This window comes from Erithacus rubecula, assembly GCF_903797595.1.
Source record: "Erithacus rubecula genome assembly, chromosome: 4".
Lineage (NCBI taxonomy): Eukaryota > Metazoa > Chordata > Aves > Passeriformes > Muscicapidae > Erithacus > Erithacus rubecula.
Genome location: NC_136686.1, coordinates 67427990 through 67454106, shown reverse-complemented (window position 1 = coordinate 67454106; position 26117 = coordinate 67427990). Strand labels below are relative to the sequence as shown.

At 45.5% G+C, this 26117-nt stretch overlaps 1 protein-coding gene across 1 annotated transcript in view; it reads right to left on the bottom strand.

Moving 5' to 3' along the window:
- Positions 1–234: 234 nt before the first annotated feature.
- EXOC4 (exocyst complex component 4) overlaps positions 235–26117 on the bottom strand; it is a 287466-nt gene continuing 261583 nt past the window's right edge. The window contains exons 16-18 of the mRNA XM_079303974.1: positions 24409–24587; positions 21905–22064; positions 235–1488 (exon numbers count right to left, since the gene is read on the bottom strand). Coding sequence (XP_079160100.1) covers positions 1251–1488; positions 21905–22064; positions 24409–24587 — 577 coding nt within the window. The 3' untranslated portion in view covers positions 235–1250. The remainder of the gene's footprint in view (positions 1489–21904; positions 22065–24408; positions 24588–26117) is intronic.

Below are 26117 nucleotides of genomic sequence, written 5' to 3'. Positions count from 1 at the left end.
AAATTAGGGGAAAAAAAACTCAGAAGATTCCTAAAAGCAAGAACTGATGGGTTCTGCTTCTTACCTGGATGGTGAGGAACCTCTTGAGCTGGTCTGGGATGAATTTCTGAATGACTCAGAAAATCATCTCCACTCTGATGGAGCCCTGGAGAACACTGGATTTGGGTTTGGAAAGGAATCTTTTAAACACCTCAGGAACAACAGCTCTTAAAAACACCCAGACAAACCACTAGAGCCTTTAAACATCCTTTAATTCTGCAATTTCAAGCTTGACACACAAAGCACCTACAGCTCAGAGAGAACCTTTCTCAGCACAGGAAACCCAGCTGGGTCCCCAATTTTCCTGGCAAACAGAAGTGCAGTGGATTCTGATTTTAGAGGAATCAGGGACATTTTGCCAGGTGAATTCAGAGGGTCAAGGCAGAGCAGAATTGGTGCCTCATACCCTGGATTTGGTGCCCTCTTGCCCTTGCTGATCATTGGTGCTGAGCTACTCAACCCTGCCTGTCCTTCCAGTGCATCAAGAGTCAGCCACAAAATATCCCTGGAGCTGAGAGGGACTCAAAGATAATATTCAGAACAAGAGAGGGAATTTTTTTTTTTTTTTTTTTTTTTTTTTTTTTTGTTATTTTATATTGGCAATTTTCTCCTGCAGCCAGATGGTTCTGGGATAATGGAGAAGTGGAAACAAATGGTCCCCCTGTTACCTCCCACGTGGAGAACTGGCTGATCACCACCTGAAGGAATAAACAACCACATTTTTCAACAGCAAAAAACTTCATGTGGGTACAGCCTGGAGAGAGCAACAGCAGAGCTGAGCAGGCTCCAAAAAAGATCTCCAAACCATGCAGATCCCACCTGTGATCAGCAGGTCTGGGATGGACTGGCAGGCTGCTGATTTTTTACTGGTTTTTTTACTGATTTTTTTCTGGAAGTCTGAACTTCCCAGACCAAATTTTCCCTTTTTCCACCCCACATCTCCCTTTCCACCTGAAGGCAAAGCAGCAGCAGCAGAGCAGAGCCGAATATCCCACCCCAAACCCCTGCTGCAAAATCACTTTTGGGACAACACTGAAAAAAACATTATATGGACACACATCCAAACCACCCCAACCCCACATCTCAAATCCAATTTCCCTCCTCACAATGCCCAGAAAATTCTCATTTTTTCTTTGATTAAAACAGAAAAAAAAAAAACCCAACAAATAATCTTGGCGGTTCCGCCGCGGGTGCCGCGGGCAGGGTGGGGGTCACACGGTGGTGATTTTCTTGTCCTTGGTGGCCTGTTTGATGGCAGCCTGCTCACAGATGATCTCCTTGAGGCGCTGCAGCCTCATGTTCTGCGTGGTCTGGTCCCCCACGCCCGTCTGGCTGCGGTGCAGCAGGTTCAGGGCGTAGATGTACTCCAGCTCCGTGTACTTCACCCCCTGGTCCACCACCAGGTTCAGCAGCTCGTCTGCTGTGTTGTAGAGCATCTCGTAGTACTGCCTGCAAAGAGAGGAACACCCTGCTTCATCCTGCTGCTTGCTGGCCCAGACCTTTCCTTTGGCACAATTTCCAGGAATTGTTGGTTTTATTCAGAGAAAGCTGAACAAAGCACGGACATCTTCCTGCTGAGCTTCATTCATCCTAAAATCCCAGGATGGTTTGGGTTGGAATAAAAAGATTTCCTTGTTTCACTCCCTGCCATGGGCAAGGACACCTTCTACCATCCCAGGCTGCTCCAAGCCTCAGTGTCCAGCCTGGCCTTGGACACTTCCAGGGATCCAGGGGCAGCCACAGCTGCTCTGGGCACCCTGTTTTAAAGTCAAAGTGACAGAAATCCCCTTTATTGAGATTCTTACATTGGTTTGGGTTAAAAGAGACCTTAAAGCCCATCCAGTTCCATCCCTGCTTTGATCTCCTCTTTTCTCCTTCCAGATACCCATGGTTGAGCCCTGGAAGCTTTTCCTGGAAGCTTTTCCTGGAAGCATTTCCTGATGATCTGGGAAGGGTAAATCAACTTCCCCATACTCAGCCACGCCCACATTAAAGCCAAAAGAAAGCTTGGGGGGCTAAATCTTCTCTTTGTTTAAGTTTGCTAATCCCACATAATTATTTATTAATGTATTTGTCACTTTATGAGCTTTAGATATCTTTTAATTCTTTTCCTTGATTTTAAAGCTCAGCTGTAAAAACACAAAGCAGCATTCCATGGAGCGGATTCCCCTCACCTGTCCTCCATTTATTTATTCCCTCCATCCTTTACAACTCACTTTCTTCAACCACCTCCTGATAATCAACAGAGGGTTTATAATGGCAGGGACAAACACACTTTTGAAAGGAAAATGAAGAGCCTAAATAAAAAATCACAGAACAAGAGGCTCATCCCACTCCCTCTTTCATATTTCATTATTTGATAACATCAGAGGCTGAGTCCATCAGAGCTGCTTGGGCTAAGGCAAACAGCAGAGTGTCTGATCAATATTTATTAATACTTTCAAAGACAAGGAAGGCAAAGTTGAGCAGGCTCTGTAATGGAGTGAATAATTACTCATGCAAATGAGGCTTGGCCGCAGGCGCTGCCACGCAGGAGCAGCAGGTTTTTAATTGCAGCCAATTAAAAATGCACACCTTGTGCTCCTTCCCTGCTGCCTCACTTGCTCCCCTTTCTCTTCTAGAGGAAATTTTTAATTAAAAAATAATCTGATCCTCAGAAGAGTGACAGATGAATCCCGTGTTTGGGAGGTGCAGGAATTCTTCAGATTTAGGACAGGTGGGGAAGAAGAGAGGAGAAGATGAGGCTTGTCCAGTGATCACTTTGTGCAGATTTAGTCTTTTTTTTTGCCTTTTTTTTTGCCTTTTTTTTTGCCTTTTTTTTCCTTTAAGGAGCTCTGTCACCTTGGGAAGACCATGGATTTTTTGTTTTGGAGCAAAACTTCCCTGCCCAGGATCCCTGGAAGTGTCCAAGGCCAGGCTGGATGAGCTGGGGTAGGGGAAGGTGTCCCTGCCATGGCACTGGATAATTTTGGACTCATTCTAGGACTGTGGGAATGCAACTGATGGGAACAAAGTGTCCCAGAGACTCATCCCAACAGGGAAATCCTTTTATTTCCATGTTTTCTCTCAGTTCTCATTTATTTGTGTTATGCTGAAAAGCAGGGATTTGTTGGGTTGATCTGACAGGATTTTACAATAAAAACACAGAACAGGTTCTTAGGGAGCATCTCCCCTGAATTCCTATGGAATGAGTTGCTCTTTACAAGGGAATTAATCTGCTCCAAACCTTCAGCTTTTCAGGATGGTAAAAAAACTTCTCCACTGGCATCCAGCCCCAGTGCTGGCATATTTTGGGGAATGAGGAGTGAAGGATTACCTGAGGTATCCCAAATCATTAATATCCTGCTCGTACTGGATAATTAATTAATTAATTTTGATGGTTTTGGATTACAAGGATTTGTTGATTTTTTAAAAAATAAAATCCATTTTAATGTAAGAAGCTCACATCCCAACCAAGACACCCAAGGCTTGTTCCTCTGACCACTGGCAATGGGATTGGCTCCAAAATCTACCCTGATTAATTTTGGGCATGTTTTAGGACAAACCTAAGAGCAAATAATACAAAACTGAACTCTCCCTGCTCCCTTTATCCATCTGGAATTGCCCCTGGAAGATCTGTGCTAAGAGCAGATAGGGAAGGTTAAATATCCCTTTAATGGGACAAAAATGGTTCCCAGCTGCAGGAAAAACCATCCCACAGGCAAACCACAAGTGCAGAATCCACCTGACCCCCAAACCAGTTTGTTTTGTTGGGTTTTATGCAGCACTTTTGAAAGAAAACAGCAAATTTTCACCCAGAAATCCATTTTACAAGACATTTTGAGTTTATATATATATATATATATATATATATAGATATAGATATAGATATGCACATTAAAAAACAGTCTCTTGAACTCTTTTCTTGGAGAAAGAGAATTAAAATTAAGAAGCTTTCTCATTTAAGGAAAAAAAAAAAATCTCAGGAAAGGCAATCAGGATGAGCTCAGCTCCTCTGAGGGCTATTAATACCATTCTCCATTTAAATGCTAATGTTCACCTCTAACCCAAAAAAAAAAAAAAAAAAAAAAAAAAAAGTTTTCAAAAGGTGGCCAGGTGAATTCCAAATGAAATCCTGATTTCCCTGAGAATGACTTGATCTCTTCTTCAGAGAAGAACCTTGGGTGTGATGTTTCAGAATAAAGGATCCCACTTTAATTATCCCTTCCTGCTGTAACTGGGGGCTTGCTCTGCATTAGACAGGAATGGATTCAGGAATTCCAGTCTGGGAGCTGAATTAGCCAAAAGGACCAAAATAAAATAAAAATTAAAAAAAGGGAGAAATATAAATTCTGTCCCTTATCTCCCTCTCTTTTGGGAGATTAGGGAGGTGCTTTGGCAGCACCCAGAATTGCTGCTCTTATGGGAAAGTCAAAAAGGTTAAGCAGGAAGCACTTATGGAAAATTTGGATAAAAACTAAATGAGAGGAGAGGGAGACAGGATAGGAGGAAGATTTTATGATGAGGGTGGGGACACTCTGGAATAGAATTTCCAGAGAAGCTGTGGCTGTCCCTGGATCCCTGGAAGTGTCCAAGGCCAGGTTGGAGCATCCTGAGATAGTGAAAGGGGCTGGAATTTGATGATCTTTAAGGTCCTTTCCAACCCAAATTCTGTGATTTTTATGAAAAACCATCAGATAGAACAAGCAAGAGACTGAAGGTGATAAAAAAAGAGCAAAGCTGTGGTTATAAAATCAATTTTTATATTTGATGTCATGGTGGAACCATGATATTTAAATATAGAGGGGCATGAGTGAGTGAAAAAAAAAAGAAAAACCAGCAAGAAATGAGGTGACTTCAGTCAAGTAATGCAAAAAAAAAGGATTTTCAGGCCTGGATTGACCAAAAAGAAAATCCCATGGGGCATTTTACCCTTTGGAGTTATTAGAAGTGGGAATGGGGAAGAGCTGAGAACAGGAAAGATGAGTTCCAGCCAGGAGTTTGCAAAGATAATTTTGAAAGCTCAGAACACCAAAGGAGAACCCAGGTAAAGCAGCAATTACTGTAATTTCTGCACCCTGTGAAGGCTGTGGGGATGTTTGCACACACACATCAGTGAGCAGCATTTTAAATCCAAAATCTGCAAATAGGAGCTGCTGGTTCCTCCTCCAGAGATTCTGATGGTGAGATGGAAAATGGGGATGGGGAGCTGTGTCACAGCTTTTCATGGAATTGCAGATGGTTTGGGTTGGAAGGGACCATAAAAATCATCAAATTCCCACAGGGACACCTTCCCTATCCCAGGGTGCTCCAAAAACATTTTAAAAAAACCCACTAAAAAAACTAAAACCTGCAAACTTCCAAGATGGGAAATGATTTGGGGAAGAAAACAAAGCACAAGAAGAAGAAATAAAAGAGAATTTGAAGTGCAATGGTGCTTCATGCTCCTGTAGCTCTGCAAATCACAGCCCTTAATAAATAATCAAGGAATGGAAGGATAATATTGGGTTAAAAAAAAAAAAAAAAAAAAAAAAAGCTGGAAGAATAATTATAATTAAGCCATTTATCCACGGCAGGAAGAAATATCAGAGATAGGAAACCCTCACCCCTTGCTCAGTACCCACAAAGGGCTCTGATCAGGTACAGAGCCAGGCAAGAAAAACAAGTGTATTTATTCAAAAGGGCACAGGCTTAGCCTTCTAATTAGAGACAACCTCGTTAGAAAATCCAATTATTTTCCCCTTTAAAGTTTAAGCCACAGAGACAGTGTATGAAGCCCTACATACAAATCAGCTCACCTGGGGGTTGCTTTTTATACAGATGAAGCCATTTTGGAGAAAACAACCCCCAGCCAACACCTCTGGGTGCTACATGCAGCTCTGTCACTGGCTTTGTCACCACTGCAGAGCTTTTTGTCAAACACAGATGAGAATTCATCTCTTAAATGCAGAATTAATGAGCAAAGGGAAGGGTGAGGGATGTGCAGAACATCACCACCCTTCCCAAAGCTCTCTGCTGTTCTCCCTCCTCCTTTTTATCCTGCTATTTATCTGCCTCATCTGTTATTTTATCATTAATATTTCTGCTTTATTTCCTCTTCCCTTCCTCCTGGGGTTCCTCACTTGGACAACTCTGCCCTGCTGGGAACACGACCTCCAGGGGAGGTTCAGGTGGGATATCTGGAATTTCCTCATGGGAAAAGTTGGAAAATGTTGGAAAATGCTGCCCAGGGTGGTTTGGAGTCCTCATCCACCCAAGGAGGTGGCACTCAGGCTGGTGACAAGGTGGTCATTGGGCACAGCTTGGATTCTGTGACCTTGGAAGGCTTTTCCAGCCTCAGTGTCTTGGGTTCAATGCAGGATGTGGCAGCAATGTGTGTTCTGTCCCAGCTGGGGCAGTGCCCCTGATCTCCTGGCACACATTATCTGCTCATGGGCATCTTTAAACCAGCTGGGCAATCATCTTTATCTTCCCACAGCCCATCCTCCCTCCAGGAGATATCTCCTGTTCATGGCCACTGAGTCCCAGGGCATGGCTGAGAAAATTCCATCATCCCACTGGGAGATGCTCCAGCCAGGGCAGGAGCCAAGCCTTTCCTAGCCAGAGAAAAACTGACATTTGGGACACCAAGGCACCTTCTTGCCACTGCATTCCAGAGGAAAACCAGAGCCTTGCACATCATCCCTGGAGCTTCAGAGGAAACTGCACCTTCTCCAGGAGCACTGCTCCAGCTGAGCCACATCTGCCCCTGCAGGAGGATGCAGCACCATGGAATGGGACTGTGCCACCACCCTGACTGACTGACTGTGCCAGCTTGGATTCTGACTCTGGCAGGGTTGGGATTGTTCTGTGTAATACTGCATTGCTATTGGAATTGTCCTAGCAAAGAACTGTTATTCCTAATTCCCATCTCTTTGCCTGAGAGCCCCTTAATTTCAGAATTATAATAATTTGGAGGGAGGGGGTTTCCATTCTCCATTTCAAGAGAAGTTTCTGCCTTTATTGGCAGACACCTGTCCTTCAAACCAGGACACTCAACAGTCCCAGGATTTTGGGAATGGGGATCCCTGAGCATCCCCACGTGCACAGAGCACTTTAAACCCACCCCTGAACACCCAGAGTGCAGTGAGACACAGCAATTACACAGCTTTTCAAAGGAAGGATAAATCCATTAAAGCCCATTAAATAATTCTTCAAAAAACAATGTCTGAGCCACTCCTTGCAGCTCCAAACCAGCTGATCCTAATGAAAGATGGAAATTCTCACTCTCCAAATGGAACTTTATAGGGTATTAAACAAGCACCCTCAGCACTTATCTAAATCTTTAATTAGTTCTATAATATACTGATGATATCAAGGCTAATTAAATTTATACAGATAAAGAGCAATGAAATTCTAGCCAAGTGAGCTGGAAAGTACATATTAAATAGTAAATTTAATGGCTCAGGAAGATAAATGCAATTTTGTATAAAAATTAAATTCAATTTACATGTTGTATTAAAATTGATTTTGAGTGTGCAAATGATTGGAAAAGAATCTTTTTAATAGATCAGTAAAAGTGTTAATCTGACCTGCTTAAATATTGGTTATTAATGCCAGCATTTGCAAATAAGCCACACACATTTGCATTTTACTGCATGGAGTAAAAAAAAAAAAAAAAAAAAAATTATCTATACCATCTGCCAGCTTATAAGGAATATTAAGGGATTTTTCCCCTCACCTCATGCATAAATTGGAGGGAATGTGGAAATGAATGTTGCCTGAAAGAAGAGGGAGTCAGCACTTCCATGGAGAGTGCTGCAGAGATTGCTCCAGTCAGCAAAAAAAATCCCACAATTTTCACTTTCCTTTGGGAAAAATGATTACTGAGGCAACACCCCAGCTTTATTTAGGATCAAGTGAGGTGGAACTGGATGTGATCAGTGGTGCCAGCTGAGCTTGGATAGACCAGGAATGGTTGGGAGCTGCTGGTGGGTGAAGGACACAATGGGATCTGCCTGATGGGGACAGAACAGTGAACTGGGGCAGAAGCTTGAGTAGGGCACTCAACTCAGTGTCAGCCTGTAGTAGGTCATGGTTGGGCTCCATAAATCAATGTCAGCCTGTAGTAGATAATGGTTGGGTTCCTCAAGTCAGTGTCAGCCTGTAGTAGGTTGTGGTTGGGTTCCATAATCAATGTCAGCCTGTAGTAGGTTGTGGTTGGGTTCCACAAATCAATGTCACTTGTAGTAGGTTGTGGTTGGGTTCCTCAACTCAGTGTCAGCCTGTAGTAGATCATAGTTGGGTTCCTCAAGTCAATGCCAGCCTGTAGTAGATCATGGTTGGGTTCTACAAGGCAATGACAGCCTGTAGTAGGTTGTGGTTGGGTTCCATCAAGTCAATGTCAGCCTGTAGTAGGCTGTGGTCAGGTCCATTAAGTCTGTAGTAGTTGTGATGAGGCCCAGTAAGTCAAGGTCAGCCTGTAATAGGTCATGGTCAGGTTCCACAAGTCAGTGTCTGCCTGTAGTAAGTTGTGGTCAGGTACAAGAAATCAATGTCAGCTGCAGTAGGTCATGTCTGGGTCCATCACATTAGTGTCAGCCTGTAGTAGGTTGTGGTTGGGCTCCATAAATCCATCTCAGCCTGTAGTACGTTGTGGATGGGTCCATCAAGTCAGTGTTCACCTGTAGTAGGTCATGGTTGAGTTCCACAAGTCAGTGTTCACCTGTAGGAGGTCATGGTTGAGTTCCACAAGTCAGTGTTCACCTGTAGGAGGTCATGGTTGGGTCCAACAAGCCAAAGTTTTCTTGTGGTAGGTTGAGGTCAGGTTCATCAAGTCCATTTTGCCTGTAGTAGTTGTGCTCAGTAGTTGTGTGTCATGCTCCAGTAGTAGACTGTGGTCAGGTTCATTAAGTCTGTAGTAGTTGTGGTGAGGTCCAGTAAGTCAAAGTCAGCCTGTAGTAGGTCATGTGAGTTCAACAAATCAATGTCAGCCTGTAGTAGGTCATGGTTGAGTTCCATCAATCCATGTCACTCTGTAGTAGGTTGTGTTTGGGTTCTACAAGGCAATGCCAGCTTGTAGTAGGTCATAGCTGAGTTCCATAAATCAATGTCAGCCTGTGGTAGGTTGTGGGTTCCACAACTCAGTGTCAGCCTGTAGTAGATCATGGCTGGGTTCCATCAAGTCAATGTCAGCCTGTAGTAGGTTGTAGTTGGGTTCCACAAATCCATGTCAGCCTGTAGTAGGTTGTGTTTGGGTTCCTCAAGTCAGTGTCAGCCTGTAGTAGGTCATGGTCAGGTTCCACAAGTGTCTCCCTGTAGTAGGCTGTGATTGGGTTCAACAAATCAATGCCAGTCTGTAGTAGGTTCTGTTTGGGTTCCACAAGTCAATGTCAGCCTGTAGTAAGTTATGGTCAGGTACAACAAATCAAGATCAGTCTGTAGTAGGTCATGGCTGAGTCCATCAAGCCACTGTTCACCTGTAGTAACTATGGTTGATTCCAACAAGTCAATGTCTGCCTGTAGTAGTTGTGGTTGGCTTCATTAAGTCTGTAGTAATTGTGGTCAGATCCATTAAGTCTGTAGTAGTTGTGGTCAGATCCATTAAGTCTGTAGTAATTGTGGTTGGGTTCATTAAGTCTGTAGTAGTTGTATTCAAGTCCATTAAGTCTGTAGTAGTTGTAGTAGTTGGGTCCAGCAGCCAGCTGTAGTCAGGTCCATCAAGCCAGGGTTTACCTGTAGTAATTATGGTTGAGTTCATCAACCCCTTGTCTGCCTGTAGTAGGCTGTGGTTGGGTTCTACAACTCCTGTAGCAGGTCATGGTCAGGCCCTGGTGCTTCCCAGAGCTCACCTCAAATTGTTGAAAATGCCACTCCGCCTGTTTTTCTGGTCTGCTTTGCTCATTTACTTTGAATACTTCCAAAATTAGGGAGTGAAGATTTTTTTTGAGATTTTTTCAAGCTGAGATTTTTTGGAGATTTTTTTCAAGCTGACACCAGATCAAATTTGTTATAATTTTTTGCTGATCACGCTGATGTTTTTCATGGAAGAGTTTATTTATTTTTTTTTTTTTTTATTCTCTTGGTCTCCTGGTGCCTTGATCCAGCCTGGAAACTGCTGGGATTGGGAAGGGACCTGGCAGGCATGGAGTTTCCCAAACCAAAGTTGTATTTAGAGGGATTGAAACCCACCACCCCTAAAAGAGCAGCTCCCACACTGCTGTGGCCTCTTCTGGCCACTCCTGGTGTGTTTAACTCCAGTTATTCCAACTTGTTCATCCAACAGTGCTTCACTACAATATATTTTTTTGCCAGGCTGCAGAAATCTGAGCATTTTAAATGAAAATATTATCAAGGCAATGTCAATGCAGAAAAAACCCAGAGCACACAGGTTTCTATCTCCACTCTCCACTGCATGGAAAAAAACAAGTTTTACTCATGGAATATCTTGGAGTTGCATCCCTTTGCTCATCACTTTTTATGGAGAGACTCCACTGCAGTGCAGCAGCTTGGAAACAAAACTGGTGCCCACAGAGTGAGAAGAGAATCCCTGCACTACTTCTGGATGGTGGAGTAGTTCAGAGCCATCAAAAGCACAGCAATTCTCTGAACTGCTTTTCATCTCCTCCCAGAAACGCATTTCAACTGCACAAAACCTCCAAAGGACTCTGCTGGGAGAGCTGAACCTGGAGTTTTTTGGGAGTCATTTATTAATTTATCAACCTCTGGCAATTCCCATCTGAGAATTTCCCCAGGCACTCTGGAGTCCAGAACTTCTCAGTTCTCTCCAAGGCTGCTCTGAGGGTGAGAAGGAGCAGTGACCCCACCATGGTCCCCTCCAACCTCATCCATTCTGGGATTTTGGGGCCAGAGGGGAGCAACTTGTGTGTCCAGTGGGATAGATCCAACCCAGCAACAGTGACCCCACAGAATCATGGAATCACAGAATAATCCAGGTTGGAAAAACCCTCTAGGATCATCCCAGCACTGCCAAGGCCACCACTGATGCTGTCCCCAAATGTCACATCCACGTGGCTTTAGATCCCTCCAGGTTTGGGTATTCCAGCAACCCTTTGGCTGAAGAGACTCATCCTAATGCTGATGCTCCTTAAGTAACCTCCCAGATTCCACCCCTGAAAGCCCCTCCTGGGACTAAAAGCACATTTTCCTGATGATTCCCAAACTCTGCACAAAAACTGAATTTCCCCCAGCGCCCCACTTTTAACAGATGGCAGAAAAATTCACCCATTTCCCACATTGGGCTGGACTTAGGAAACAACCTGGAATCTGAATCCTGTTAGAAAAGCCATATTTTCTATCTTGCTTCTTCCCAATCCAAGCTGTTCCCCACCAAAGCATCAAACTTGCTTTTATTTGCACTTCTTTCCTTCTCCTCTTTGTTTTTCCATACATGCCAAGGTGGAATCATGTCTAGTCTATGATTTCTGTGTGTGCTTGAGAGCCCCATTTCAGCTTTAGCTGTTAATGCACCTCTGTGACATGAGGTGGCAGCTGAATTTTAGAGCTGCACTGTATTATTTGAGCTCAAATCTGGAATACAAATTAGAAAATACAAGGGGAGCTTTAGAGCCTTCAGCAAAATAGGTGCAATTTCCTGAATATATCTAAATATCGACATCACCCGTGTGTGCGTTCAATGCAGCTCTCTGGATGCAATTATTTAAATATCTCCCTAAAAAATAAGAATTGATGCATTTGGACTTTGCCTGAGTGTGTGGATCTCTCCTGGCTATGAGGCCCAGGTTCATTAGAGGACAGATTTAATTGCTACATCAGAGTTTGTGTGTTGATACTCGACATCTGACGCGCGAAAGTTCAGGGACGCCAATCAGGCACGGCGCAGATGCCACTCTGCAAAATGTTCTCAGACAGTCTCCATCTGTCAGATATGGTAATCCCTGCTCCCCATCAATAATTCACCTCCTTCACTCCATGTTTCCTGCATTTGAGTCAGAATTTTTAATGTCAGCCCCAGCAGAGGCTCCACCTTGGAGAGACGGCGTTGCCTGATCTGCATTCCTGCCCCGGAGCCTCTCGCCTTTGGCACTTCAAGAATAATTTCTCAGTTTATTTGTTGGGCCTGTTTTGTTTTTTTTTTCTTTTTCTATAAAAATCACAGCTCTCCCTTTGGGCTGTCTCATCTCACTGGAGGGTGGAAGTCAGAGGGTAATTATGGCAATCACACCAAAATCCAGCTGGGATGGATCACGCCTTTCCCAGGAAAGCTCCTGGGGAACACCAGGGGTGGCTGAATCTCCCAAATAAAATGTTGCTGCACAGTTGAAGAGGGATTAAAAAGGGGCAGGGGAGGGAAGAAGATGGTGTAGAGCTGTTCCTCCATGGGTCAAAAATTGCTTAGTGGCATCTTGTCCCCAGCTGACTCCATGGAGCCCAAAAAATACTGGTTACATCCCAAACTCTTTGCAGCCTTGAATCTTTAAAGAGAATTAATAAAAGAATGACAGAAAGCAACTTTTTACACAGGCCACAGATAGGACAGGACAAAGGGAGAGTTTAAAAGAGGTGAGATTTGGATTAGATTTGCAGAATGCAGCTGGTGCAAATCCTTTTTCAGGATTATTTAGGATTATTTAGATTCCCAGCTGAACATGTGGCTTTGTACCACCAGCCTGGAGCTGGCTAAAACCTTCAAACCAAACCAGGAGTCAATGAATTAAAGATCTTGTTGATTAAAGAGTAATTAACTATAGAGGAAATGGAGGAATTTATCTCAGCCTACCAAAATTCAAATATCCAGTGCAACCATTTCATCCTCATGGTCACCACTAACCCTTCTCCCCAAGTGCCACATCCACATGGTTTTGAACTTTTCCAGGGATGGTGACTCCACCACTGCCCTGGGCAGCTGTGCCAGTGCTTTATAACCCTTTAAATGAAAAAAAAAAAAAAGTTCCTAAATCCAGTCTAAACCTCCCCTGAACCACATAAAGAGCTGGAGCTCTGCTGTTCCTGGGCTACACCTGCTGCCATCCCTGCTGTGTCATGGCTTGACCCTCTTGGTCCTCTCAGCACCTGAGACCTCTCTCTCCTGCCTTTCCTCAGGTTTTGTTTTCCCTCCTCTATCCCACCAGGAGTTGGGATAGAGCCTGGGCCCTTCCCTTTTCCCTTTTCCCAAGCCCTGTGCCCACACCTGGCCACATCCTCACTGTCCCTCTGTGTCCCAACACTGAGAGGGTTTTCCTTCCTCCCAGCTATTCCCATCCCTTCCAAGGGACACATGGAGGAGAAGCAGAAGGAGAAGGAGAAGGAGAAGGAGAAGGAGAAGGAGAAGGAGAAGGAGAAGGAGAAGGAGAAGGAGAAGGAGAAGGAGAAGGAGGAAGGAGGAAGGAGAAGGAGGAAGGAGGAGGAGAAAGGAAAAGGGAGAAAGGAAAAGGGAGAAGGAGAAGGGAGAAAGGAAAAGGAAAAAGGAAAAGGAGAAGGGAGAAAGGAGAAGGAGAAGGAGAAGGAGAAGGAGAAGGGAGAAAGGAGAAAGGCGAAGGAGAAAGGAGAAAGGAGAAAGGAGAAAGGAGAAAGGAGAAAGGAGAAAGGAGAGAGGAGAGAAGCAGATTTGACTGCAGAGCCCCGAGAAGGGATGAGCAGTGAGTCCAGCCCTGGGATCAGGAATTCCCAAGCTGCTCATGGGGCTGGGCTCTGCTGGCCCCAAGAGATCTGTCTGACAGGATAAAGCAATCTGCTCCTCCTGGCCTCCCCTGTGCCTCCCTGGCTGTGGGGCTGGGCTGGGAAGATGCTGCCTCCTGTGACAAAGGCAGGACATTTTCCTAATTGCTGCCATTTGCAGGTGGGAGCCAGGCAATAGAGATGCATCTCCAGCTGACAATCTGGTATTTACCTTTCCTTCAGCTGCAGACAAATGCCTGGGATGGCTGCTCCTGACACACTGATGGTTCTTCTTTTTATTTTTTAATTTTTTTGTCATTTCCTTTTCTTCTGTGTGTCACACAAATTCCCTTCTTAAAAATCTCTCCTTTCCCTTAAAGCTGCTTTCATCAGAAAGGATCCAGCTTTAAGCACGGGAGAAAAAAGCATTTTCTAACCCAAGCAGGAGAGCCAAGGTCATATGGGAGAGCTCAGACATGGAGTTCACATTCCCAGACACTCACAGTGGGATCTGTTCCCATGGGATGTTTGCTCCAGCTCAGTCTGAGGGTTGGGCTCCTCTCCCAACTTTATAAAACAAGAGGGAACAACCCCAAATTCCAGGAGAGGTTTAAGTTGGAAGTTCCTTACCCAAAAGGGTTTTCCAGCCTCGATGGAGGGATTCAAAGCCCTGTGGATGTGGCACTTGGGGACAGGGTCAGTGGTGGCCTGGGCTCAATGATCTCACAGGGATTTTCCAACCCAAATAATTCCCTGATTCCAAACAATCCACTGAAACCCATTCCCTGTGCTGGGAGGTGCCACTCATTGCAAAAAAACAAAAAAAACCAAAAAACCAAAACCAAACCAAAACAAAACAAAAACAAAAAACAAAACCAAATAAACCTTCAGTTAAGGAAAACCAACAGAATTCCCTGTTCTGCCTCCTGGTGTCTCCAGCCCAACCCCTCATGGGTGCTCAATGTGATTTCCAGAGCCTGGAGCTGTGAAAATTCAGGGAATCAGGGGAATTGGACTGAGAGGATTGGCTGGGATGTTCCTATGGAAGTTTTAGAGCAAGCTAAAATAAAGCTGCTCTCTGCACACAAAATCCTGCTAAAGCCAGTGGTGGATCCACCACACACACCCCAGGACATAAAAATGAACTTTCACACTCATCCTCGTATTTCTATGGGATGAAAAACTTCATCAGAGTCTGGAAACCACCTGGAACTGCAGTTTTGGCCTCCTGATCCAGACTTTAGACCTGGTCTGAGACTCTGCAGCCTGGGGGGGTCCAAAACCTCTTCCCAACAAAACACCTTCCATGTTTCCTGTGGGAATTGCAGGGCAGGGAGAAACTCAAGGCTGGGAACCCATCAGAACCCCCTGAGCCCCAGCCAAGGGGTCCTGGGTGGGTTTCCAAGGATCCAGAGCCATGGGGACCCCACCCCACTGCTGACCATGGGTTTGACCATATTTCTGCTGCCACCACCCACAACCCAAATTCTCTGCAAATAAAGCAAATATTGATGAGTCCTCTGTGATTTCCCATAGAGATGACAGTGGCCACCAGGACTGACACCTGCAGGATGTGCTTTCAAAAAAACCCAGCCTGAAAAAAAAAAAAAACCCAACAAAAAAACCCAACAAAACACATTCCACAGGCTTGGATAAACAAAGGCAGAGTTTCCTCAACTCAGATCTTCTATTTAAACACTCATAAAAGTAACTGGCCACTGGCAAAGAGGCCAAAATCACTAAAGGTGGAAAATAAGAAGAAAAAACTTCCAGCAAGAAAAAAATCCCTTGCCTTTAATTACCATTAGCAATGCAGCATGACAGAGGGAGATAAACACACAGGCACCTACACAAATAAGGAGCTTGGGAACACAAAGTAATTACTTTGATTTTTTTTTTTTTTATCCCCCCCTCACCAACATTCAAAACTTATTAGTCTGCAGAAAGCACATATCAGCAAAAGACTGTCACCTCAGGGATAAATGAGGGATTTGTTTGTAATTCATTTCCAGGAGAATATATCCTGATGGTTTTAAGAAGGTGCTGTGGCCAAAACAGACTCGTTAAAAATGTTTATTCCCATTTTCCTGAGCTGGTTCCCTAGAAATGGGAAGTTCACCCCCACTGATTGTTTCTCTAACAGGCTGTGAACCCAGTGAGGAAAAACCAGTGAAGCCTCTCAGTTTTTCAGTCCATTTCCAGTTTAGGAAAATTGAATTAATCTCTTTACTCAGAGCAGCTCAGACATCCCCAGTGCAGGCAATGAAAATCATTGCAGAGGCCACAAAAACCTCTCTCTGTAAAGGTTACAGAGCAAAGATTAAAAGGGCTGAAAAAAGCCTGATGGAAATAAAACATTGGGAAGGCTGAGCAGGACTGGTGCCTTCCAGAGGCTGCTGATACTTTCAGATTTTTTTTTCTGAAAAAAAAATTACTTGGAGTCATCCCCATGGGGAGTGGATGCTCTGTGAATTCCCACAGGGTTGTCCTGGGGTGGAATATTTGAGAACAGCCCTGAGGAGAAGAACTGGGAGAACAGCAGGGTTTCCTCAGAGCAGAGTCACAACTTCCAAAATGTTCTAAAATCTCCAGAATATTCCAAAATCTCCATCCTGGGCTGAGGAGCTGGGAGGCTTCAGCAAAGGTCATGCCCCAGCTTCCAGGAGCACCTGAAACTTTCCTGAAAAAAGCTGAAAGTTTGGAAAACCTGAAGCAGGGAACTTGGCTGAAAAGGCCAAAGGATTTGGGGAAGGGTCTGGAGAACCAGGAAAAGCTGGGGGAGCTGGGGAAGGGGCTCAGCCTGGAGAAAAGGGGGATCAGGGGGGACCTTGTGGCTCTGAAGTCCCTGACAGGAGGGGACAGCCAGGAGGATTTGGGATCTGCTCCAGGGAACAGCCTCAGGGTGGATTTTGGGGAAATTCCTCCCCCAAAAGAGCTGCTGTCCTAAAATTCCTGCAGCTGCAGATTGAATTGAGAAGGAAATCCATGGATGGGTGAGTTGCTCTGGGGAATTTTAATGATCCCATAAAAAGGTGGATCTTTGGGGTGCAGGAAAGGGGAAGGGCCATACAGGGACCCTCTGATCCCCCAAATCCCCCTGGGGAAGCAGGAGGAGGAAGGTGAGGATGAGAGCATCAAGCTGAGGGGGGTTTTTAATCCCCTGAGATCAAGATTTTTGGTTAATGTGGTGAAACCACTAATTACAACTAATTAAACCTGCACTGAGATCAAAGCTCAGCAGAAACTACAGGGGGGAGCAAACAAGGCAGAAAAGAAAGGGAAAGAAAATAGAGATTTTGTTGCAACAGAGTCCTTAATTGAAAACTAAAGCAGCTTTGTTAATTAAAAGCTGCAAGCCCAAACGAGGACAAGCTCCAGACACGGGAGATGGAGACAACACATCCTTCCCACAGTGCCAGAAAAGGGAAGATTTTCCTCCAGAGCCTGTTCTGTCCCTCATTCCCCTCATCCCAGGGAATTCCTGGCATCCCCACTGTGAAAATTTGGGGATTTTTTTACCTTTCACAACTTGGGCTATGAAGTGATAAGAGTGCCCTGTTTACTCAGCTAATGTGGGGTTTGCTCAAACTGAATGTTAAACACCTCAAATTTAGTCCTGGCTCGAGGGCAGCCCAAAGGATAAAATAAAAGGCTAAAAGAAAAGAGAGAAAATTAAAAAAAAAAAAAAAAAAAGAAAACAAAGGAACATTAAATTCACAACTTAACTGATTATCTTCATACATTTGATTCAGGGGCATGTCTGGAGGCTTTCTAAAATTTACTTGGAATGTTGAAAGACTTCAAGTTAAACAATAAAACAGAAATTAAAATAATTCTGTAATACAGAATTTATACTCTTAATATTTCTGAAATTAAATACAGAAACTAAATTTGAGCATCCCATCTCAAGCATCTTCCCATCTGAGCATCACAGGAGCTCTGCAGAGACTCTGAGCAAAGGGATTCAAGCCAGGATTTGCTGCACCTGATGCTGTCCACACACAAGCTGAGCTCAAAAATGTCTCTGAGGAAGATTCCCTCAGGCAACCTGGGCACCCAGGTATTTATCAAGAGTAAAATCAGACAGAAAAATAAGATTTGGCAAGGGAAAGTTTCCCCCCCAGAGCAGGGGGATGGTTCAGTGCTCCCCTTTCCCTGGGCAGCTCCCAGCAGATGGCAGCAGGTCACTGCTGATCCCTGGGAACTGCAGAAATCTGGGGAAAATGGAACAAAAAACTGCCCAGCCTGGCAGGACAGGAGCCCTGAGGAGCCAAAGCTGCCACCACAGCCTGGTACCCAGCCCAGCAGTGATGCAGGGCTTGGGAAAAACTCAAGCTCCAGCTGCATCCTCCATCCTAAACCTTCCCATTCTCTCCTTTCACAGGTGTTATAAATGAGAAACAGAAAGTATTTATATTCAGCATAACAGAGAGATGTAAAACAAAATGATTTAATAATGTATTTTTTCCTTTCTTTAGTGTCATGCTTCATTTCAGACCTAAGTATTCTGGTTTATACAAAGCCCAATGCTTTTATAATTAACACAAATCTTTTATCAATTATCACATATGGAATTGTGAAATGCTTTGGGTGAGAAAGGACCTTGAGGATCATGCAGTGCCACCCCCTGTCATGAGCAGGGACATCTTCCAATCTCCTCCTCACCTCATTTCCCTGGGGATCCAGCAGCAGGGCCAGGGAGGTGCCACATCTGCTGCAGGGACATGTCCCAGCCAAAATCATGGCAATGCCATCAACAGCAGGAAAAGATTCCTGCACCTGCAGGAGGGGTGGGAACAACTGGGATGGTGTGTTGGGTTGGTGTGGCAGCAATGTGTGTTCTGTCCCAGCTGGGGCAGTGCCCCTGATCTCCTGGCACACATTATCTGCTCATGGGCATCTTTAAACCAGCTGGGCAATCATCTTTATCTTCCCACAGCCCATCCTCCCTCCAGGAGATATCTCCTGTTCATGCCACTGAGTCCCAGGGCATGGCTGAGAAAATTCCATCATCCCACTGGGAGATGCTCCAGCCAGGGCAGGAGCCAAGCCTTTCCTAGCCAGAGAAAAACTGACATTTGGGACACCAAGGCACCTTCTTCCCACTGCATTCCAGAGGAAAACCAGAGCCTTGCACATCATCCCTGGAGCTTCAGAGGAAACTGCACCTTCTCCAGGAGCACTGCTCCAGCTGAGCCACATCTGCCCCTGCAGGAGGATGCAGCACCATGGAATGGGACTGTGCCACCACCCTGACTGACTGACTGTGCCAGCTTGGATTCTGACTCTGGCAGGGTTGGGATTGTTCTGTGTAATACTGCATTGCTATTGGAATTGTCCTGGTAAAGAACTGTTATTCCAAATTCCCATCTCTTTGCCTGAGAGCCCCTTAATTTCAAAATTATAATAATAATTTGGAGGGAGGGGGTTTCCATTCTCCATTTCAGAGAGAAGTCTCCTGCCTTTATTGGCAGACACTTGTCCTTATGGCAGGACAGGGAAATTTCCAGCTCTCTCCAGGTGTGGGGACACCTCTGGATTCCTCTGCTGCCACCACCTGAGGCAGGGAGGACACTGAGACCTGGGGACAGTGACAGCACTGCTCAGAAACCTTCATTTCTGAGGTCACAGTGACACTTGTTAGAGAAAATGTTCCAATTCCATTCCTGCTCTCTCTGCTCCCTCTGCAACCAGCTCAGTTCACTCTCCAGAACACTCAATTTTAACACTTGTATGACTCACAAAACTGCTTATTTTTTTCAGTGATTTTTTCTTTAAGGGTGAGCCTGAAGCAGAATCCTCAGCCTTTGTGACAACTTCTGATGGAATCTTTATAAAATCCCAGAGATTTTTTGAGTGGGGATGGAGGGAGAGAGGGAAAGAAGGCACAAGAGAAAGGACCTGAGTAGGAATGCAGATTTGAAGCTTTTATCCCTTTCATGCCATAAATCTAATTATGGGTGTGAAACTTTGGAAATTTGGGGGTATTTGGAAATCATGCTCAGTCCCAGACTTTGCAGCACATGCCTGGATGTATCACAGGGAGAAAATCCTGCTTTTTCCCTTAATAAAGCAGTGGAAGCCCCAACAACCTCCTGCATTTCTGCTGGCCTGGATACTGAACACACACAGGAGTGAAACAACCTATTAATATTTGCAGGAAATTTAGCAAATGCTACAAATCCTTTGTGACACCTCAGCAGTCAGAACCAGCCTGTTTCACCCTTTCTCCTGGTGGAAAAAATCTCCTCACACTACTTGGCAATTTAATTTTTTTTTTTTTTTCCAATGGAAACGTGCTCCAGCTCTGCTCTGTGATGCTCTGCTGAGACTTTCCCTGCCCTGAACTGAGAATCTTAAAGCAAAACTCATTTAAAACACATTTTCCCCTTTGCCATGGGACTGCTCCCAAAGCAGCAAATGCTGCTGTTGTCACCTGCAGGTTACAAAACTTTGGAAAAAATGGAGTTTTAACAGCAAGAGCCTCACCAGGACCAACAAGTGTTTGCTGTGAATCCTCCACATGATTTTGGCTTCAGAGGAGAAAGGGTTTCCCCTTCCAGCTGCCATGGTTGGGATTTGCCTGAAGTCACTGAGCAGAGAAAAAAGGGGTTGTCCAATGTTCTAAAAAGCCTTCAAGATCATATCAGAAATTAAAAATAAAAGCAAAATCAAAAGCACAACACTCGGGAAAAAACTTTAAAATATTTCTGGTCCTTCCTACAAACTGATTTCAACCAGGTTCACTTTGAGAAAAGGGACCTGTTCCAGAATTCAGATTTAATGCATGGAGAGGGGCTGTGTGGAGAGTGAGGCACTGATTGTTAATTGTGGCTAATTGCTCCTTGAACCCTCAGTGTCATGGACACAGAAATATCCTGGCAGGGCTGGGAATCTCCTGTCCCACCCATGATCCCAAATTCCCTGGAGGAGTGAAGCAGGGAGGGAATTTATCCCAGGAGAAGCAGGGGAGGGAGGATTTGGCCATCAGCTCTGCCACTGTACATGAAAAAAAACAAACAACTTTATCTTGAAAAAGGCAAAACTGAGAGTTTTGCACAGCACAGAACATTTACAGATTCCTGCCTGAGCTGTATCAGAGCTACAAATCACTTTTATCCCAGCCTGGTGTTGTTTTATGCTTTCTGGAGAGGAACTGTTATGTTTATTTAATAGTTTGGGTAGACCTGGGAAACGTGGAGTCCCTGGGGTGATGTGAGAACCTTGCTCAGGTGATTGTGAATTCAGGTGAGCAGGGCAGGGCTTGGATGCAGCAGAGCCTTGTTTGGGTAAAAGGAGAACCTGGGTAATAAACATTTAAACATTCAGGAGTCATCTGAAGAACTAAAGATTCAAGCAGACTCCTCAGAGCATGGAATTGCTCCCCAAAAGAAAAGAGGGAAGTGATGAAGCTGTGAAAGCAATAAAAGAAATGTTTCTGGATTGATTTCAGGGGAAGAAATCTGCATCAAGTTGCTGTGGGAGGGTGAGGATCAGGCTCTTCCCCCAAAAAACAAAGGGCAGGACACAAGGAAATGGCCTCAAGTGGTGCCAGAAGAGTTTAGGGTTGGATATCAGGAAAATTCCTCCACCACAGGATGGTCATTTTAAGAAAGAAAAGATTAAATTTGGGAAGTTTATTCCTTGCAGAGTTTGGGTCTTTCTCCCTCCCCATCCTGCAGGCCTCAGCATTCACAACTTGCTCATGACAATCTGAAGAAATTAATTCAGTAGTGACCCATCCTTAGATCCCAAATAACTGAGGATCTCAGCCACACTCCTCATCCAGGGAGCTCCAATTCCCTCTAACTCAGCAGTGGCCAAGTGATGGCATCAAGTTTGTTTTTTTTTTGGTGGTGGGTCAGACCTAAGTTTCACACAAACCTCTCTCACTTGATCCCATTCCTCCATTTCCAGTCTCCAGAGCTTTCCAATTTCATCCTGTTTAAGTTCTACCCACTACCTTTGCAAGTTTTTTCCTGCCTGGGTTTTGGTTTTGGAGAAGCCCCAAGGGCAAACACTTTGGTGGGACCTCACATCAACCTCAACTGATGCACATTTGGACTTGATGACCTTGGAGATCTTCCCTAACCCTAATAACCCCCTGACCCTACAATTCCATGACCCTCTGAACATTATCCAACATAAAGAAAAACCAAAATTGCCACCAACACCCCCACCTGTTAAACCTGACACTGACTTTTGGAAAGGAGCCACCTCTGCTCATGTGGGTGCCCAAAAAGTGACAAACCCCGAGGTCTGTGCTCACCTGGCAAAGTCCAGGTCAGCCTCTCTGGACATGGTGATGTTGGTCAGGTTCTGCTGCAGGATGAAGATGTTCCTGCACATTTTCTTGATGCCAGACTCGCTGATGCGTTTGAAGTAGTGAGCGCCGTTGATGAGGATGCAGGAGATGAGGTGGCCCAACCCTGCAAAAGGGAAGGGATTTAGTGCCAGTAATTCACTGGTAAAACCCCCAAAATGAGCACTCTTATGAGCACTGCACCACTTAAAAATTGGATTTTACCTGGAAATCATCAGTAATTTTTACTCAGTTTAGGACTTTCCAGCTCTTTAGTAATGTTGTGTTGGGTTCAATGCAGGATGTGGCAGCAATGTGTGTTCTGTCCCAGCTGGGCAGTGCCCCTGATCTCCATGGGAGATATCTCCTGCTCATGGGCATCTTTAAACCAGCTGGGCAATCATCTTTATCTTTCCACAGCCCATCCTCCCTCCAGGAGATATCTCCTGTTCATGGCCACTGAGTCCCAGGGCATGGCTGATAAAATTCCATCATCCCACTGGGAGATGCTCCAGCCAGGGCAGGAGCCAAGCCTTTCCTAGCCAGAGAAAAACTGACATTTGGGACACCAAGGCACCTTCTTCCCACTGCATTCCAGAGGAAAACCAGAGCCTTGCACATCATCCCTGGAGCTTCAGAGGAAACTGCACCTTCTCCAGGAGCACTGCTCCAGCTGAGCCACATCTGCCCCTGCAGGAGGATGCAGCACCATGGAATGGGACTGTGCCACCACCCTGACTGACTGACTGTGCCAGCTTGGATTCTGACTCTGGCAGGGTTGGGATTGTTCTGTGTAATACTGCATTGCTATTGGAATTGTCCTAGCAAAGAACTGTTATTCCTATTCCCATCTCTTTGCCTGAGAGCCTCTTAATTTCAAAATGATAATTTGTAGGAAGGACATTTACATTCTCCGTGTCAAAGGGAAGTTTCTGCCTTTTTTGGCAGACACCTGTCCTTCAAACCAGGACAAGTAGAAATAAAAAACTGCCCCAAAACTTTGAGCTGTGTTATCACAACCACTGGTTTTTAATCAGGTTTTGCATCATACCCCTTCCAGTCCCTCTCCCTGTCTGGGCAGAGCAATGTGTCACTGCAGCTCCTGTAAAACCACAGGATTTTAATCTGCTATCCAGGGTGGTGTTTTCCCTGTTTTCCCTATCAAATTCAGTCTCCAGGAGCAGGAATGAGCTGCATTTCAATGCCCCTGATGCACAACCCCTCTCTGATCAGTCCTGAACAGTTTCCTGTGTCTCAAAGATGTCCCAAGGACACAGCTGGGGGCTAAGGGATGCAGCCACCCCCAAAATGATGCCCCCAAAACTTGTGTCACATTACAAAGAGCAAAAACCCAGCTTGATTTACACTGCACAGGTCTGGGCAAACCCAGAAGCCAATTAAAAGTCTAAATTAAGGATTTAGTTCATGTACAAGGAGCCAGTGTGGAGCATCTGTAAATCCCAGATCTGGGCTTCAGAGGTGCCTGAGGTTAAGGAGGAGCATAAATATGAATTTAAGCTTCAGCAGGGTGTGAATGGTCCCCATGGCTCTGTGTGGAGTCATTTCCCTCTTCTCAAACAAACAGGGAATCTCAGAATCCCACATGGTTTTGGTGGGAAGGAACCTTAAAGCTCATCCAGGGACACCTCCCACTGTCCCAGGTGCTTCCAAGCCTCATCCAGCCTGACCTGGGACGTTCCAGGGATTCTCTGGCAATCCCAGCCCCGCCAGCAATTCCTGCCCCAATCTCCCCTTTCCCAATTCCCTGTGTCCTGTCCCTCCATCCCTTGTCCCCAGTCCCTCTCCAGCTCTCCTGCAGCCCCTCCAGCCCCTGGAATGTGCTGGAAGCTCTCCCTGGATCCTTCCCTTCTCCAGGCTGCCAATTCCCAGCTCTCCACAACCTCCCACTGGATCCATCTCCTCTCCAAGGCATTGATGGATCCAGGGCCTTCCCTTGCAATCTCAGGGAACCATCCAGGCTCTCCCTTCCCTTTTCCTCTCTTTTCCATGCCCACTGTCCATCCAAACCCCTCTGGATGGATGCTGAGTGTCCTGAATCCCAGAATCCTGGGCTGCCTTGGCTGGGAAGGAGCTCAAAGCTCATGGCAGGGACACCTCCAGCATCCCAGGCTGCTCCAATCCTTGCTGGGGCATTGCAGGATCCAGGGATTCTCTGGCAATGCCAGCCCAGCAATTCCTGCCCCAATCTCCCCTTCCCCAATTCCCTGGGTCCTGTCCCTCCATCCCTTGTCCCCAGTCCCTCTCCAGCTCTCCTGGATCCCTTTAGTAGCACTGATCTCTCCCTGGAATTTTCTCCCAGTCAACCCCCCCCCCACCCACATTTCTCACTCATCAACACCCTGCAGGTGACAACACCACCTCATTCTGCCTCATCCCTGAGAGGAACCCCTTGGACCTTTGGGATGAGGATGGAAAACCCTTCGTTGAGGAAGGGTGGGGATGTTCCTGACCTTCAAAGATGTACTGGAACTTGTGCTGCTGCAGGCTGGCCCCCATGGCCTCCTCGATGGCGCTGATGTCCTTGTTGAGCCGCACCACCAGCGGGTCGTAGTCCATGCTCTCCACGTTGGCCACGATGGCATAATTCCCTTGTTTGGCCAGAGGGATGAGGTAGTGGAAGCAGTGAACCCTGTGAGATGTGAGGGAGAGATGTCTCAATGCAGCAACTCCAGTTTTGAAAATATTTGTGGGGTGTAAAGTGGTTTTTTTTCCCTTCCCCGAGCTGGGAAAAAAAAATTAACTTTAGGGTCTGGGTGGTGATGTCTGTGTTAAAGGCATCCTGCTCTTGTCACTGTCTTGTCTTCAGGGGTGGATCCAGCAGATCCTGGTTTTCCATCTCCTGGATTTACCATCTCCTCTACCATCCCACTGAATTTTCCCAAGATTTCCCAAATTCCCACACAATACCAGCCCCCAACAAGAACTCCTTCCATGAAAACCTCACAGCTGGCAGGGCCAGCGAGCCAGGGGTCATGGAATGATCATTAAAATACCAAGATTGGGCCCATTCCCAAACATTTCACACCATTGCAACTCTTTTCTGTTCACCAATGTCCTCAACCATCATCCTCCATGGGAGGAGAAATTCCATGCAATTAAATCCCAGAATAAAACCATCTTATATATAATTTTATATAATGCTTTAAAATATGGAAATCTTGTAACAGACATTAAATAATCTAAAATTTCATGGTTATTCCAACAAAAGCTGCTTCCATTCCTGGACAGGGCTTGGAGCAGCCTGGGATAGTGGCACTGGATGATCTTTAAGGCCCTTTCCAACCCACATTTTTCCAGGATTGTTGGATGTGGTGAATGATCTGAGTGTGCCAAGTGTCTCCTTTAAGGAAGCAAAAATCCAAATCTAAATCCAAGGAGCAGGATCTCAGTGACCTCAGGAGAAGAAAACACCAACCTGCACCTACAGGGCTCTGAGGCAGGAGAAATTCAGGGGATAACTGTGTCAAATTCCCAAAATTCCTAGAGAATTCAAGGAGACAATTCCCAAATTCTCTTTTGGTGTCTCCTCCTGCAGCAGCCACAGGTGGGATAAACTCCCAGGCTCTTCCCAAATGTGCTCTGAGTGTCTCTCAATCCCCAGGGATTGTGTGGATGGATTCTCACTGTTCACTTTGGGAATGGCACAGATCCAGGGAATGGGTGTAGGAACAGAGAATCCTGCCAGGAACAGACCCTGGGGCTGTTCTGTTCCCTGGAAATGCAGAGTGAGGGATCCAGGGAAGCTCCCACCCCTCTGGGGTTTTCCTGGTGTCAGCATCTCTCCTCAATCCCTCCCACCCTTTGCACAGGGTGAGCTGGTTTGGTGAATTCCAAACTCTCTGCTCTAAATCCCAGCAGAATTTATCCCTGAATTCCATTCCAGGGATTTCTGCTTAACCCAAGTGTGGCAGAAACTCATCCCACAGGTCCAGGTTACCTCAGCCCAGCTGGAAAACTGCTCCATTTCCATAATTCCACCACTTTTTCCTCAAATCCTTCCCAGCCCAGCAGCTGATGGATGGCAGGATGAAGGAATGCTGACAAGAATTAATGTGGATTTTTTTTTTTTTTTGTGAGAGCACACAGGGACAGATGTGGCTTGGGATGTGTCACCACAGAACAAACTGAGGATCCATCAAATCCCTGACATTCCACTTGT